General features: G+C 34.3%; 1 protein-coding gene across 5 annotated transcripts in view; it reads right to left on the reverse strand.

The window, feature by feature from the left end:
• Window positions 1–298: 298 nt before the first annotated feature.
• The window catches only part of CLK4 (CDC like kinase 4), a 34,477-nt gene continuing 18,780 nt past the window's right edge, over window positions 299–15,995 (reverse strand). For all 5 annotated transcript variants that reach the window (XM_007474166.3, XM_007474167.3, XM_007474168.3 and 2 more), the window contains 9 exons: window positions 15,535–15,601; window positions 13,991–14,107; window positions 13,730–13,896; window positions 13,549–13,643; window positions 13,334–13,463; window positions 11,930–12,012; window positions 7,740–7,819; window positions 4,518–4,608; window positions 299–3,577 (listed from right to left, as the gene is read on the reverse strand). In XM_007474166.3, the coding sequence (XP_007474228.1) occupies window positions 3,437–3,577; window positions 4,518–4,608; window positions 7,740–7,819; window positions 11,930–12,012; window positions 13,334–13,463; window positions 13,549–13,643; window positions 13,730–13,896; window positions 13,991–14,107; window positions 15,535–15,601 (971 nt within the window). In that variant the 3' untranslated portion in view covers window positions 299–3,436. The remainder of the gene's footprint in view (window positions 3,578–4,517; window positions 4,609–7,739; window positions 7,820–11,929; window positions 12,013–13,333; window positions 13,464–13,548; window positions 13,644–13,729; window positions 13,897–13,990; window positions 14,108–15,534; window positions 15,602–15,995) is intronic.

Below are 15,995 nucleotides of genomic sequence, written 5' to 3' on the forward strand. Positions count from 1 at the left end.
TCTGTGGTCAGAGCAGGAACACGGAACACAGTAGTAGTCTCCTCTTTGCCATACAAGCATAAGAGCAAACTGGGAAACCAGGGGATGCTGAATATTTTTTATAGGCTAACTTTTACCATTATTCCTTAGAACCCTTCCAACTCATTCTATTATTTATGTAAAAGATGACTTTTTTCTGAGTACAAATAACCAAAGTTTAAAAGTACTCACAAAAAAAGTTAAGAAAATCTCAAATCTCATATTTACAAATGTAAAATTCTTAAATTGACCTGAAAAAAATTCAAGCGAAACCCCAACATCTACATATGGTCTTTAATTCAACTCATTGAACTTAAATATTACTCCATGCAATTGCTGTTAATTACATCTGAAATAACTAGGCCCACAGGGCTCCAGCTTCAATGTTCGAAATTTTGTGGGTTTAAAGCTAGACCATGATTCTTAAACCTAGTTTCCAGCCTTTAATTATCTATGTTTTCCATAATTGCAGCATTTAAAACCAAACAAAAAACTCAGGAACGGGAATGTTAGGAAAATAAATAAAAATATCTATACAGTAGACATTATTTTGACTAGTCAAAAATGAACAAGTTTCTATAGAAAATTCATTTCTCTTTGCCAACACAACTTCGTTACAAGAAACAGAGCCCTACTTTGATTTCAGATAAAAAATTCAGGTCTTTATAGTATAACTTCACATACTATACTAACAAAAGAATGTTTAATGTCATTTCCAAAAAAAACAGATAGGTAACCAAATTTATCTCTCCTGGTATGCAAGTATATCACATACTTAAGAGAAAATAAAAGTAGAAAAGGATAATTGGCAGATGAGGAATTGCTTTAAAAGTTTAAGACTTTAAAATGCAGTGACTCATATCACTATATATTATCCAGGTTTCCTGATTTCTGGCTCAGATCACTTTTAAACTATGCTACTCACTATAAAAATAGACTAAAAACACATTAATACAAAGGATGTGAAATCCTAGTATTAAACTTTTTGGTACAAATCATCCACAATATCCTTTGATTAAAAGAAAAAAGTTCAATTACACTGTAAGCACTTAAGTGTATCTTCCTGAAAGAGTAGAACAATGATCAGAATGCCAAAATGTTTTCCCTCACCCCAGTACTCAGTAAATGGAGAAATAGTACCAGTTCCAGTACCCCTATAAAACTGCTTTTGAATATTCATGTAGCAGCTTTACCAGTCTAGCAAAGAATCTTCCCTATAACCACAGTGAGAAGCAGGTATTACAAGTATTATCTCAATTTTTTGATGAGGAAAATGAGGCTCGAAGAGAGCATGTAATTTTCCAAGTCATAAAATTAATGTCAGACTCTGGATTTGAACCCAGGTCTCCTGACTCCCAATTCTAGTGCTCTTTCTCTTAACACCATATTACCTTGGCATTCTCAAGTAAACACAGTCAATTTTCAATTAGTTATTCTAATAGTAGGTATTGGTGTTTTGACTCCAGTTTCATATTTAACAGTTTCTTCAGTAACTTTGGGAGAAGTCCAATTTTCAACTAACTTTGGTATATACTTCAAGAAGACAAGTATAACAAGTTTGAGTTTCAAGTCTGCATTTTGAAACATTATTTGACAGAGAATTTTGGCAATATTTAACAGATTTAAATGAAATCTGGTTTATAGGTAAATATTTTAAGTTTATATTTCATAGAATTCATCCTTCAGCAATAAGGACAATGGCAATGAAATCTAGATAATACAACCTACATAGTCTAGCCAATAATTTTATTACCCCCCCCCCACTAAAATTTGTTTCCCTGGAAACTGTTAAAAAAAAAAAGAAAAACGTCAGCTTCAAAAAACTGAGATGGGCAGAGAAAAGGAAAACACTTTAGTTGATATATTTTTGTAGAGTAGCCAAATTCCATTTGGCAGTATAGTGCAACTGAAGTGGTTGAATTTTAAGAAACAGAATTGTAATATTGGAAAATTAAACTATCTGGGCTTTACTATTTTTTGCCATTCTAAAAAACTTCCTTCATACAGTATACATCTAAAATTTATTAGAAATATAAAAGCAAGTATAAAAAAATTGTTTTAATGTCAATATAGAACTTCCAAAATTTAGCAAAGCATTTGAGTATCAATTGCAAAAAAAAAAAGCCTTGTTTCTAAAAGAGCAATCATATCAAGTTTTTAATGAATGCTAGACTAAAATAAATTGCTACCTGGTAGAAGATGTAATTATGTTAATAGATAAATTTAATCAACTAAGATTATTTAAGATTTTAGTGGCCCTTAAGTCTTTCATAAAACATTCAAATTACATCTTTAACAAGAGTATTTACTAACCATCTAAGTTCTGAATTTTACAGAGGTGACTTAGTATCTTGTTAAAAGTTTTCCAATTATGCCTTTTAATTTTCAGAAAATTTTAGTACCTTGTTAAGTAATATTAGCTGCTTATTAATACCCTGGGTTAACAATAAGTTCCTGAGGTATTTATGGTCTTTCATTTTACAGATATGAAGATGGACAGAAAAGATTACTAAATTCCTTAGTAGGGTACTAGTCCCCATCCCTGTGCTTATTCCATACATAATTTCCAATGGAAATTCCTTCCCTGATGGCACAAGTTTGTTCCAATGTTTTAATCATTAAGATTTCATCTGGAAGCCCAACTAAAAAGTGCTAAAATTAGCTTTTCTTTCATCTCCACTTTTGTACCCTAGTGAGGGATAATTAATAAATTATCATGTTATAACAGAGAGGGCATATATATATACATATTTCCATTAAAATGAATACTGGACAATCTGGAAGCCTTTTCTACTTCTTGCAGAATTTCACCATGGCCAATGTTATCTTTTACTAGATACAAAAATTTCAATTTAATAAAATGTCAAGTGTAAACATATTCTATTATAAAGGAGAATATTCCCTAAGAATTAGAAACCATTGGCATATAAGAGTGCAAAAATCTGCTTCGCTACATCGAAGCAATACTTATTTGCTAACAATCATAGGAAGTTTTAAAGGTTTAAAAAAAGGTTCACATTCCAAATTTTGATAAAGAATATTCATTTAAAAATAAAGTAGCCAAGATCACCCTTTGCTCAGAAAGATCACTTGAAAGGGTCAACCTCCATTTACAAAGAAAACAAGATCAACATGAACACTGGACAAATGTTACCAAGCCAAAGACCTCTAAAAATGGTAACTAATTTTTTTAAAAATGGAAATTAACTTTAATTTTTTTACATTAACATTCATTATCAAGACCATACTTGCTTAACAAGATAAATATGGCATTGATACAAAACATACAGTATTTACATACTTAAACTGTACAAAATAATTTAATGTTTACAAAAATATTAGAATGTTTAGTTGACTGACACAGTCTTATGTAATCTCCTCTAGAGAAGTTATATAGTAAGACCACTGATTGTACATTTCATTTCTTTTTTAATAAGTCAAAGAAAGGATGTTGTAATGCTTCATCCAAGGTAATTCTTTTGGCTGGATCATACTCTAACATCCTTCGAACCAGGTCAAATAGATTCTCATGTTCTGCATCATGACAAAGCATAAATTCCTGAAAGAAAAAAGTAAGTGTTTAAGAGGGGGAATACCTTAAGCCATGATGGCAAACCTATGACACGTGTGCCAAAAATGGCAGAGACCTCTCTGTGGGCACATGCACCATCCCAGGCAGAGTTAGTTAGGAGAAAGGCAGAAGTATTTAGAAGAAGCTACTCTCTCCCCCCTCTCCACAGTCTCCATTGCCCTTCTGAGTGGAGCACTTGGGCTATTCTCCTCCTTTTTTCTCTCCCCTGTGTGGGACTAGTGGCTGGGTGGGTGGGGGGAAGAGTCATCTTCTCTCCAATCACTGGGCTGGCCTCACCCCATAAAAGATCTCTACTTTTTTCCTTCCCAGCTAGCTCCAGGGGGGGGGGGGGTGACCCTGCCCCGCAAAGGCTAACTGTGCTCCCTCCACCCCCTGCTCACACCTCCATGTGGGTCACAGACCAATAGGCAGCCCCACTCTCAAAGTTGTAGTGGCCCCCCCCACTGGTGCAACATTGTTATGCAAATATAAACAAAGCCTAAAAGGTACCCAGGTTGCATCTCTGAGACAGAGTCAAGCTGAGGCCATGTGGGGCCTGCGTTTGAATCTGACTCCACAAGGACATGTACCCCACAGTTGTAATAAGAAACCACTTCCGCCCCAGCCTTCCCCCATCTTCCTGACCCTGGCAAAGCCCAGCAGAAGCCCCCTTGCTCGGCCCTGAGCAAGACTGGAATGCAGTGGTGGATACTCATAGAGGTAGGAAGCAGCACGCCCTCATTGCGAATCACCTGGGAGTTCAGCAAGGGGTGGGGGTGTGTGTGTGGGGGGGGGGGGTGTGGGGGCAGTGTGTGTGTGTGGGGGGGGTTTGTGTGGGTGGCAGGGTCCCGTCATGTAGTCTCTAAAAGGTTCACCATCACTGCCTTAAAGATTCAAATATTGAAAACTGCATATCTATTAATTTTACCTTTAATGGTTTGCAACGTCTTCTAACATATCTACCAGCCGAACTATGTTCATCCCAATCCAACTGATTGTGGTGAAAATATTTGCGTTTTCTAAAAGAAAAAGTTCAAATGTTTACCAAAAGTTAATTCATAGATCAAAAAAACCCCCAATAAAAATTAATTAAACATTCTGACATCTATGTAGGAAAATACCTTTATAAAAAGCTTATACAAAAACCACTTTCAGCTCACTATACTATATCACTGTAAGTAAACTTAATTTTAACACCCACAGTTTCACTATCTACCCTTTCTTTCAGGTCAAAGAAGAGTACCAAGGTATACCTGCTACTCACTAAGACTATAATTATCTATCTGCACCCTCGATCCCAATACCTCTTTAGGACAACACCTTATTTTAAGAATCGCCAGCAACACCATAACCACTCCTAACCCACCATTTATCTTCAATCTACTGAGGTTCATTTCTATGAGCCTGTGAACATATAAATTTCTCAAAATCTAAAATATCATTCTTCAACCTTCTGGCTACCTATACCATCTTTTCCCACCCCTTAGGTGCTTAATATCTCAAAGACTATGCACACCTGATAAGTATTTCTTATCTATTCATTCAAACCAAGGAAGCCAATTTTTTGCCTCCTATAACTCTACTGAAACTTTAGATTTCAATCTTAGTCAGTACTAAGCAAAGATTATTAATCTTAGTCAGTACTAAATAATAGCTGGAAGGGACCTTATTGGGTATCTAATTCAATTCCCTAATTTTGAGGATGAAGAACTAAGACTAAGAGAGGTGATGGCCTCTCTCTTACCTAGTCCTCATTTTCCTTAACATTTTTACACTCCCCACCTTTTATTTTCAACTTGAAATCTCTCCCTCCCACTCCCCCACTTATTGAGAAGAAAAGAAAAACAAAGCCCACTATGAATATGTACAGTCATGCAAAATAAAATTCCCTCATTAGCTATGTCTTCCCCACCATGCAAAAACAGAACATATGCTTCAATTTGAACTAGCTATGACTAGGGTCCATTAGCTCTCTTATCTGGAGTTGGGCAGCATGTTTTAGCATGATTCCTTTGGAAATGTGCTTGGTCTGAGTTACTAAGTCTTTCAAAGTCTACTATCCATAACATAAATATAGTGCATAATAATTCTACTGGTTCTGCCCACTTCACTCCAATTTTCTTGTATTTAATACTATTGATCATTTACCATTCTCTACCTATGGGCTCTCCTCTCATGACTTCAGACACCAATTTTCCCTGGTTTTCCTAGCCACTCTTATCTCATCTTCATCTCAATTAAAGTGAATGAATATTCTTGGCCCTCTTGTGTACATATATACTTTCTCCCTAGGAAATTTCATCCACTGCCCTAAATTCAATTTCTGTGTTGGTAACTCCCAACTCTAGACTTCTAGTCCCAACCTCTTCTCACTCAGCTCCAGACTCATCTTCTCATGGGAAAAATCATCTACCCATTCACAAATGCCTCATACTAAACATTCCCAAAATGATGAAGCTAAAAAGGTAGAGTGGCACCTTAATGGAGAACTTTAAATGTCTATCAAAGAAGTTTGAATTTTATTATGTAGAAGACATAAACTGAGAATTTCTGAACAGAGGTGACATGAGAGATACACACATGTTTGGTCTGTCTGGCAGTGGTAAAATGGGAGGTAACTAGTTAGAAAGTTATTCCAATTTTCCAGGTGAGGATAATGAGAACTGCTAATAAAATAATAATAATAAAGTCCTTAATATATTAAAGGCATACTTTCAAAAGTCTAAGTTAAAAGCCATATGCCTCCTCCATGAAAATCTTTTTCATCACTATTCTGTCGGTAAGAACTTTCCCCATTTCAGGTTTTACATAAGTAAACACTTTGTTTTGCACCTTTGCATACAAGTTTCCGTAAGTTATATGATCAAACTTAACTCTTATCTCCATCCCTTACTCCTCCAGGTACTGGCAGACAATTTGATCTGGGTTATATATGTATTATCATAACATATAGTACATATCTGTACTAATTTCATGGTGATAATAGTTTTTGTGTTCTATACTCAAAAAAAATGATCTTTCTTATTCGTTTTTCCCTCTCTGTAAGCTCTTTGTTCTTTTCCACAGATATTTCTCCAACTTCTAGCCATGGCCTCCTAACTTTATAATTGCACAACCTCATCCAAGAAACACAAATGGTAAGCAGTTGGGTATTTTGCACATATACTTTTCCTCAATTCACTTTGTTTCAATCAGTAAGATTAAAACATAAAGGGATGTATTGGGTATCTTGCACAAATAACCAATGTAAAATGAGGCTGCTGCTTATCACATATTTAATAACCTAGTGCTCTGGGTATAAATTTGACCATTTAAAACAATTTTAAGTATATCTATATATAATCTAATAATTAACAAAACGAGTTAACTCAAAATCTAAATTATTTCTAAGATCTAGCATAAAAATCCAAATTTTAGTCACTCCACATTATCATTTAAAATATTCTACATAAGAATGAGCTTGGGTTCTCTAACCCTCCACAGATCAGTAATTTCTCTGCAAGTGTCGAAATGAGAAGGTAGCTACAAAAAATACTTAAAGAAAGATACTCCCCCTCAGTAACTTATACACCTAAAATAAATAAATAAAAAAAGATTTCTTCAGAATTTAGAACTGAATACTAGTCCGAGTTACTTTCAAACCAATAGCTCTAATTAATCAGGAAGTCAATTGCTACAAGTAAGCAGGCTCCATTTCCAAATAAAAGCCTTAATTGTTCCAATACAGTATTACATAAGTAAATAAGCATGGAATCATAAAGCCTATGACAGCACAATACATGCTATAACAGGCCTTATAAAAAGATGGAGAAGTTTTCAGTACAGGTCAAGCAAAAAAATCCATACATTTCCTAACCCAATTAGAGTGAAACATCTCACCAGGTTGGCTCAGGGTTGACCAATTTTTTGGTCATTGAAATTTTCAGAGTCTACACTGTAAGGAGGGCCTAGGCCATTCACTGAAGTTCATCAGGATAAAGAAACAAAGTAATGTTTCTACCTAGGGTGTGATTTTCCTTGGAATTAACTCAAATGAATCTGCTTGCCATCCCTCCACAGATGGCATTTCATCTCCCATTTCCATGCCTGTCAATCTGCCAATTCCTACTATATGTACTCATTAAGAATGTTGGTCCTACATCTTACTTACCTTGTTTTCTGGATCATATGTGTTGGTATAGGTCCTAATATCCGTTCCATCATTGCTAAGTGTTCTTTACTATCATGTGTCTATAAAAGAAAAAAAAAGAAAAAGAAAAATTATCCTATATACATGAAAATAGTCCTTTAATATGCAGAATATTTTGCAAATATTATAAATTCCCCAAAGAGATAATAAGGAAAAAGATCTGTACAAAAACATTCATAGCTGGAGGCAGCTGGGTGGTTCAATGGATTGAGAGTCAGGTCTAGAGATGGGAGGTCCTGGGTTCAAACCTGGCCTCAGACACTTCCTAGCCGTGTGACCCTGGGCAACTCACTTGGCCCCCATTGCCTAGCCTCATGTTCTTCTGCCTTAGAACTAATACACAATATTGATTCTAAGACAGAATAAGGGTTTTTAAAAAAAATTCATAGTCAGGCTCTTTGTGGTGGCAAAAAATTGGAAAATGAGAAGGTGTCCATTGTTTGGGGAATGGCTGAACAAATTGTGGTATATGTTGGTGATGGAATTCTATTGTGCTCAAAGGAATAACGAACTGGAGGAATTCCATGCAAACTGGAACGACCTCCAAGAATTGATGCAGAGTGAGAGGAGCAGAACCAGGAGAACATTGTACACAGAGACTGATACACTGTGGCAAAATCGAATGTAATGGACTTCTCTACTAGCAGCAATTCAATAACCCAGGACAATCCAGAAGAACTTATGAGAAAGAACATCATTCACATCCAGAGAAAGAACTGTGGAAAAATGCATTAGAAAAATATATAATTGACCACGAAGTGCAGTAGGGATGTGATTAGGGTTTTGATGTTAAAGAATCACTCTACTGCAAATATGAATAACATGGAAATAGGCTTTGAACAATGATAAATGTATAACTCAGTGGAACTGCTTCTTGGCTTTGAGGGAGGGAGAAAGTTGGGGGGGGATCATAAATCATATAACCATGGAAAAATATTCTAAATAAAATTTAAAAAAAAAAAAGAAAAAATAAATCATTGATGTCAGATGAAGGGCCGAATTAGCTAGAAACCAAAAATTCAAAACCATGCAGTTTATTTCCATGAGTCACACTGTTTGTCCCATACCCAACAACAAAAAAGTCTTAAATGGGGTGCTCGCTTATGAGTTAGTAATTCTGATGTAGAGAACTGAGGTCCAGAGGCAATAAAAAGTACAGATTTTAAAAAGAAAAAAAAAGGAACAAGTTCAATGTATATACTGAAACTACTTGGAAATCATTTATCAACCTATAGCCTGAAATAAACATTAATCTCTACAGGATTTCTTCATCATATTCCTTGTACTAGCCTATATCTTTTTCAGCTATGATGCCATTAACTAGGTAAATCTGTGAACAGCCTAATAACAAACTCACCATAATAATTGAAAAGTAACTTAACATTTAAGTTCTTAAAATAACTAGTTTGACTGCTTCTGACAACTTGAAAACTGTGGCTACTGTATTTCTTAAAACTGATTTAATGGAACTAAGTTCCATTAAGTTAATTGATTTAAGTTTCAACTGTTAAAACTTATGTAGTTCTTATGAAGTGTCCATAGAATCACTAGTCCTGAGCAGAATTATACTTTTTTATTTCTGGAATCATCGATGACATTAGCTAACTACTTCTAATCAATCAAAAAGCCACCTAACTTGGTTTATAGTCCCTTATTATTGCTTGCCTGAACTATTTCAATAACCCTTCCAAGTAGTCCAAGTAGTTTGGTCTGCCCACCTACCTTCAAGTCTAGCCTCTCTCCAATCTACCTCAGAGCTGTTAAACCAATATAGTATTCCTAAAAACCAGATCTAATCATGCCATTCTCCAGGCCCAAAGAACATAGAATGGTTCCTCATTGCCTAAAGAATAAAATACAATCTCCTTTTGATTGGCAATGAAAGCCTCTTAACAACCTGGCTTCAGTATATCTTTCTAGGCAAGTAACACATTATTTCTCCCAGTTAGTCTCCTGTCCACCAAAATTGGCTTACTTATCATGTCCCCCATATCTAGAATCCTCTCCTCCCTCAAAATCCTAGCTCCTCAATGCATCTCTCTTCAATAATCATCTCATGTGCCTCTCATCCTTCAAGAGGCCTTTTCTAATTCCCCCACAGTAGTTATTCATCTCTTGCCCCATATGGCCATCATTTAAACTTTCTATATGTACTGTTTTATGTACTTATCTGGGAACATTTTGTATTCTGCACAGTAAAATGTAAGCTACTTGAAAGTAGAGTTCTATTCTTTTGTATTTTTATTCCTAACAGTGAAATTTGCCTATTATTTGCTGGTTGCCAATATTGAGACTAAAAGAGTTTTAGTTGGTAAGTAAATATTGTGCATAAATGCAGCTAACATGTGGACATAATGTAGAATGATCCAATTTCTCTGCAAATTCAATAAAGGATTAAATATATGTTGTAAGTTAGTCATTTCAATCATGTCTGACTATTTGGGGTTTTCTTGGCAGGCAAACATACCAGAGTGGTTCATCATTTCCTTCTCCAGCTCATTTTACCGACGAGGAAACTGAGACCAATTGGATTAAGGGGTTACTCAGGGTCACATAGCTTGTTAGTATCTGAGACCAGATTTGAACTCAAGAAGATGTCTTCCTGGCTTCAAGACTGGTCCTCTATCCATTGATCCATCTAGCTAACATATATGTATATATTAAGTATATAAATATATGTATAATGCTTTATTGCATATGAAAAATATGACACTTAAACAATATATTTCATATTTAACAATTTGGTTTTTGCTAATAGCATAATTATATGCTACATCATTTAATTTCAGAGGGTAGGTTTAAAAATTCAGACCAGGACTAAATTTATTATTTCCCTTCAGAATCTCTAATATCCATATGGCCAGAATTGGGGGGAATAACAATATACTTAATAAAATGGAATTTATATTTATCAGTTAAGTTTCCACAGGACAAAATTGCAAACTTGTTTGCGAGCAGCCATAACACTGAGTATAAATGTATATTCTCTAAAAATGGCAATAATTAACATTGAGGTAAAAAAATTCAGACCAGATTTGTAATCCAAGCTAATGATCTACACTGTACAGAATACATGAAAACTCCTTATAAACATTAAACCTAATATTTTCATATATAAGCCATTTATTGGGAGTAAGATAAACAAGTAGTAGGTATCTTATTCTAATTTCAACCACTAAATCTAAATATTACTAATCCCTTAATTCTTTGACTCAATACAATAACTAAAATCATGAATACTACCCTTCATTTATATAGTCACCCTTCAAAATATTTCTATAATTGGTTTTATAAAGAACCACAACTAAGTAGATGTAGCTTTGAAATTATTTGTACCTTGTACTATTTTCCTCTATACTGTCTTCAAAATAGTCTTACCAATATTTTGATGCATAGTCCCTATGAAGAAGTTGGAAAGAACTATATATAATACCCAGTAAGTACTCAAATATTAACTACTAATGATCACCCCGCCTCTCCCACAACCTTTAGCTGAGGTCGAGTAACTTATTAATAAGTCAAGGTCAGTTTCTTAGTCATACACAGCCAAGACTAGACTTCAAATCTAATACTCTAACCAGGGCAAAGTCTATGTAAATCCAGATTTTTTTTTAAACTGAAAGCTTATATAAATTAATTTTTGCAACTTTAAACATGACACATAACTGTGCAACTACTATGTTATGAGAAGTAGTTGGTAACCATTTTACGAATATAAAAATAGAGGCAATTTTGGTCAGCTCTCAAGTTAGGGGTCTAATGCTGCCACTGATACAGACCAGCATGTAATTATAGGGGAAGGCATTTAACCTCTCCATTTCTCTATATAACTCTAAGATTTTAAATGATCAGTGAGCTGCCCATTTCCATTGATAGGCAAGAGTTCCCTTCATGAGAGAAACTAAAAGTCTTCCTTTTCCCCAAAGATTCAAGCACAGAAACTATATGAAATTACTAATTATTAATTCAATATGTAATATTGTAATTTCATGTACTTACCACCCTTCACAGGTTTGTTGTGGGATCAAATAAGCGTGTACAAAGAATATTTTGCAAGCAAGCCATTTAAAGTGCTTTAAAATATCAGCTATTATGACTTTTACTTTATCATACTGATTTAACAAATTATATTCTCTGTATTAGGTACTTACTTGAAATACTGTGAAACCAAGATAATATTCAATGAGAATGCAGCCTATACTCCAAACATCACAGGGCTGAGACCATCCCAGTGCTAGTGTAAGAAAGAAAAAGTTAATTTATTATTTAAACATTTTTTTCAACACTAACATCAACTCTCCAGGTTCATCCATTGCATAAATGCATACATGAGTGTACATATATATAGTCATTGACGATTTCAATAATTGCATACCTAGGCTTCCCAAATCTATACTTTTGTAGGATAATGAAATTTAGCTAACTATACAATTTGTTTTGACCCTTAGAGAGCTTAGAGAAAAGCTGTTTCTTTTTAAAATAAGTTTTTTTAATATAATTTTTATTTATTTATTTTAAAGACATTTTACCATGGTTATATGACTCATGTTCTCTCTCTCCTCTCTTCCCTCCCAGAGTTAACAAGCAATTCCAATGGGTTATACATATATTATGACTTAGAACCTATTTCCATATTATTCATTTTTGCAATAATCTTTTAAAACCCAAACCCCAAAGTATATATATCCATGTTTTCTTCTTCAGAAAATAAAAATTTTGAAAGCATAATTAAAATAGCTATATCAACAACATAAATATGGCTTACTGAGAAATAAAAAGCAATTATTATAGAACTTAAAAGATAAGGCTTAGTAGACCTTAAGATATCATTTAGTTCGAACTTTCTCATTTTATGGAAGATGAAATATGAACAAAGTTACGGTGAGTTAGAACTAGAGCTCTGATTTCTTAACCAACTGAATTCTCTATTACTGCTTGAAAGTAGACACAATTGCAAACAACTGCAAGAAAAAAGTAGTTTAATAAGAAGAAAGACAAACATGGAAACTAGGAAACTCAAAGTGAAAAGGATGACTTCACATAAAACTATGAATCCCCAATTTAAAAAAAAAATATTCCTGAAGGGGTAAGGAAAAAAGAATGGCTGGCGGCATGGACTGACCCCACAACCAATTAAATTAGGCTTCATGATTTACTAAAAGAGAAGCCCTAATGCATTCAGCAAAGCATCTTATGGAAGAGGCAATATTAAAGAAAAAATACTTCTCAACACCAGGATTTTCTGACAAACTTAATACCTGTTAATGTCCCTCACTGGCCAAAAAGAGTACAATTCTAATGAGCTCATAAACCAGATTTGCATATATTCCTGAAAGGTTATATCCATCTGCTATTTATGCTGTTTGTTTATATATATATATATATACATACACACACACACACACACACACACACATATAATATTTTATCTTTCCAGCCAATTAAAGGTAGGTGCACATGTCAATATAATGCTGCTGAGCCTGTACAAGTACTTGAGGATTTTCCTTATAGCTATATGTAACCAGAATCAATTAAGAATCCCAATGTCTACAAACCTAAAATGACTTCTGGAGCTCTGTAGTGTCGTGTAGATACTAAAGTGCTGTGATGCTCATCATCATAAGTTGCACTTCCAAAATCAACAACTTTGATATCTGTATTTTTCAGTGTGCGTTCGTCACGTTTCTGAAAGAAAATACAAGTTAATGTGCATGAATGAGATTAAGAGGAGTTAAAGCAATCATACCATATTTATAGAAAACCAACATACCATTTTAGAATTGTACTTGACTACATAGTCAGACTTAACAAACAAAATATTTTCAGGTTTCAGATCTGTATGGGTCAACTTATTATGATGCAAAACTACAAGAAAACAGAAAGGTATCCATTAGTTCCTATTCTTCAATTTTATCTTCAAATTGCATAAATTTAACATTAAATAAACTTACAATTTATGGACTGGCAGATCTGATATGCCATCTGCCTGATATGGTCAAGTTGAAATGGCAAAAAACTATTTTCTTTAATAAAATCATAAGTACTGAGTCCCAGCAGTTCAAATACAATGCAAACATGACCATGATGATCAAACCACTCCAGCATTTGGACACATCGGCTGAAAATACATGATAAAAAAATAATGTTTAGTTCACTGGATATACAGCTTTCTATAGAAGGCATGACAATTCAAAATCCAAATTAATACTTACAACACGCTATTGGGATCAGTACTGTTTAAATGCTCCAATACTTGGATTTCTGAACGAGCAGCTTCACGGTATCTACCAACATTTTTTACAATTTTCACTGCAACATGCGTATCATCCCTTAAAAGCAAAAATCAAGATATTAGGAAATGCCATTTAACAAAAATGCTAACTACTATAACAGAGCTGGTATTGCAACACAAAGCTTTGCTTTACAACTGTTTTATTTTATAACATAAGATATGAGGAATTTGTGTTGGCATACTTACTTTAAAAAAAAAGAAAGAAAAAATTGACAGGTAGAAGATTATTTTAAACCCTGACATATTCTAAAGTAAGTTTTCATTTTGCAGGATTGCACACATTTCCCTCACTTATTCTCCAAATAAATCTCATTCCCTGCCTCATCATGGCATGAAGATCACTCTGGGTCTCAAAGATTACACAGGTGGAATGCAAATTTTGTCTCGCCCTAAATCAAACTGGGAAGACTCAAAAAGGATGGATCAAGGAACAGATTATCTACATCTGCTGGAAGTTCATCACTAGGTTGGTTATAAAGTGGTTATATATAGCTTTTTTGGGGGGAGGGGAGGGTCAGGGAACTATGAGGCATGTAGACCACCAAACTAGGGGTTGAAATCTGCATATAAGGAAGAACCCCACACTAACAAAATCACAGGTGCCTCAGGTTTGAATTAAAATACTATATAATGCACTCTCCAAAAGGCTTCTAGCTAGCTGCCTTAAGTGAATCAGCTTGCTATTTACTACATTAAATATTTAGCAATTTTCAGAAGTAAATACTTTTATTTCCTATGACGAAAAATAAAAATCAAAAAAGGAAGACTAAAAATTTAGCCTGGACACAGTGCTTGTTATCACTATCACTGTGAGCAATATACATAAATATCTTTCACTCTCTCCTCCCCCAAAGCATATTTGGTCACCCTACACCTCTTACTTCCCTGGCCAAATGCCAAATGCATCCAAGAATAGACAGTGGAGTAGTTTTACACCTCTCTCTCCTAGAATAAAGGAACTAAAGACAAAGAAACACTAGTCCTCAACCTGCCACTGATTTTTGTATATCTGTTCTAATTTCATAAAATCCCACCTTATTCGGTATATTTAGTCACTCTCTTACCCAGCCAAACAGCAAGAGACAATTAACAAAAAGCTTTCACTGGGTCTATTCCCCAGTAAACAAAAACAGCAATATTCCCTACTATCACTTTCACAAATTATTCACAAAATAAATAATTATTCCCTTTCAAAATAACATGGGCCCAAGTTTTCATATGAATGTTCCAAAAACAAATGAAGAGGCAAGCTAGGTGGCATAGTGGATTAAAAGCCAGGCCTAGAGATGGGAAGTCTTGGGTTTAGATCTAGTTTCCAACACCTTTTAGCTGTGTAACTCTGGGCAAGTCACTTAATCCCTCATTGCCTAGCCCTTATCATCTGTCTATCTTAGAACCAATACACAGTATTGCTGCTAAGATGGAAGGTAAAGGTTTTAAAAAAAAAAGAAAAGAATAACTTACATATCCCGATCAATGCACTCTACTACTTTGCCAAAAGCTCCTTCACCCAAAGTAGCAACAATTTCATCTAAAGTAAAGAAAAAAAAGGCTTTAAGTTTCAGAGAAAATGATTATCAATTTATTCAAACAATAAAATACTATCAATATAGATTATTTTCAAATGTCACTATAATGTATAACTAAGGTCTCAGCACTCAAATAAATTATTTTATTGTCAGCTGCTACAAAAACAATTAGATACAACTATCTTTCTTGCTCTAAGCTCAAATTCCATCATCTATTTTGAAACTTTAGAATAGGAATATTTAAATTCTACAGAAAAGAAGAAATGTAAAACAAACAAACCCACAAAAACAAAACAAAAAAGCAATGAAGAGTTCTTTTAGCCCCCCGCTGACATACTATTCTTAACAGATTATTCTGTCTGCAAAGTTAAAAAAGTGTTGAAAAATATTCTATAC

The sequence above is a fragment of the Monodelphis domestica genome, chromosome 1 (assembly GCF_027887165.1).
Source record: "Monodelphis domestica isolate mMonDom1 chromosome 1, mMonDom1.pri, whole genome shotgun sequence".
In the NCBI taxonomy this organism is placed as follows: domain Eukaryota; kingdom Metazoa; phylum Chordata; class Mammalia; order Didelphimorphia; family Didelphidae; genus Monodelphis; species Monodelphis domestica.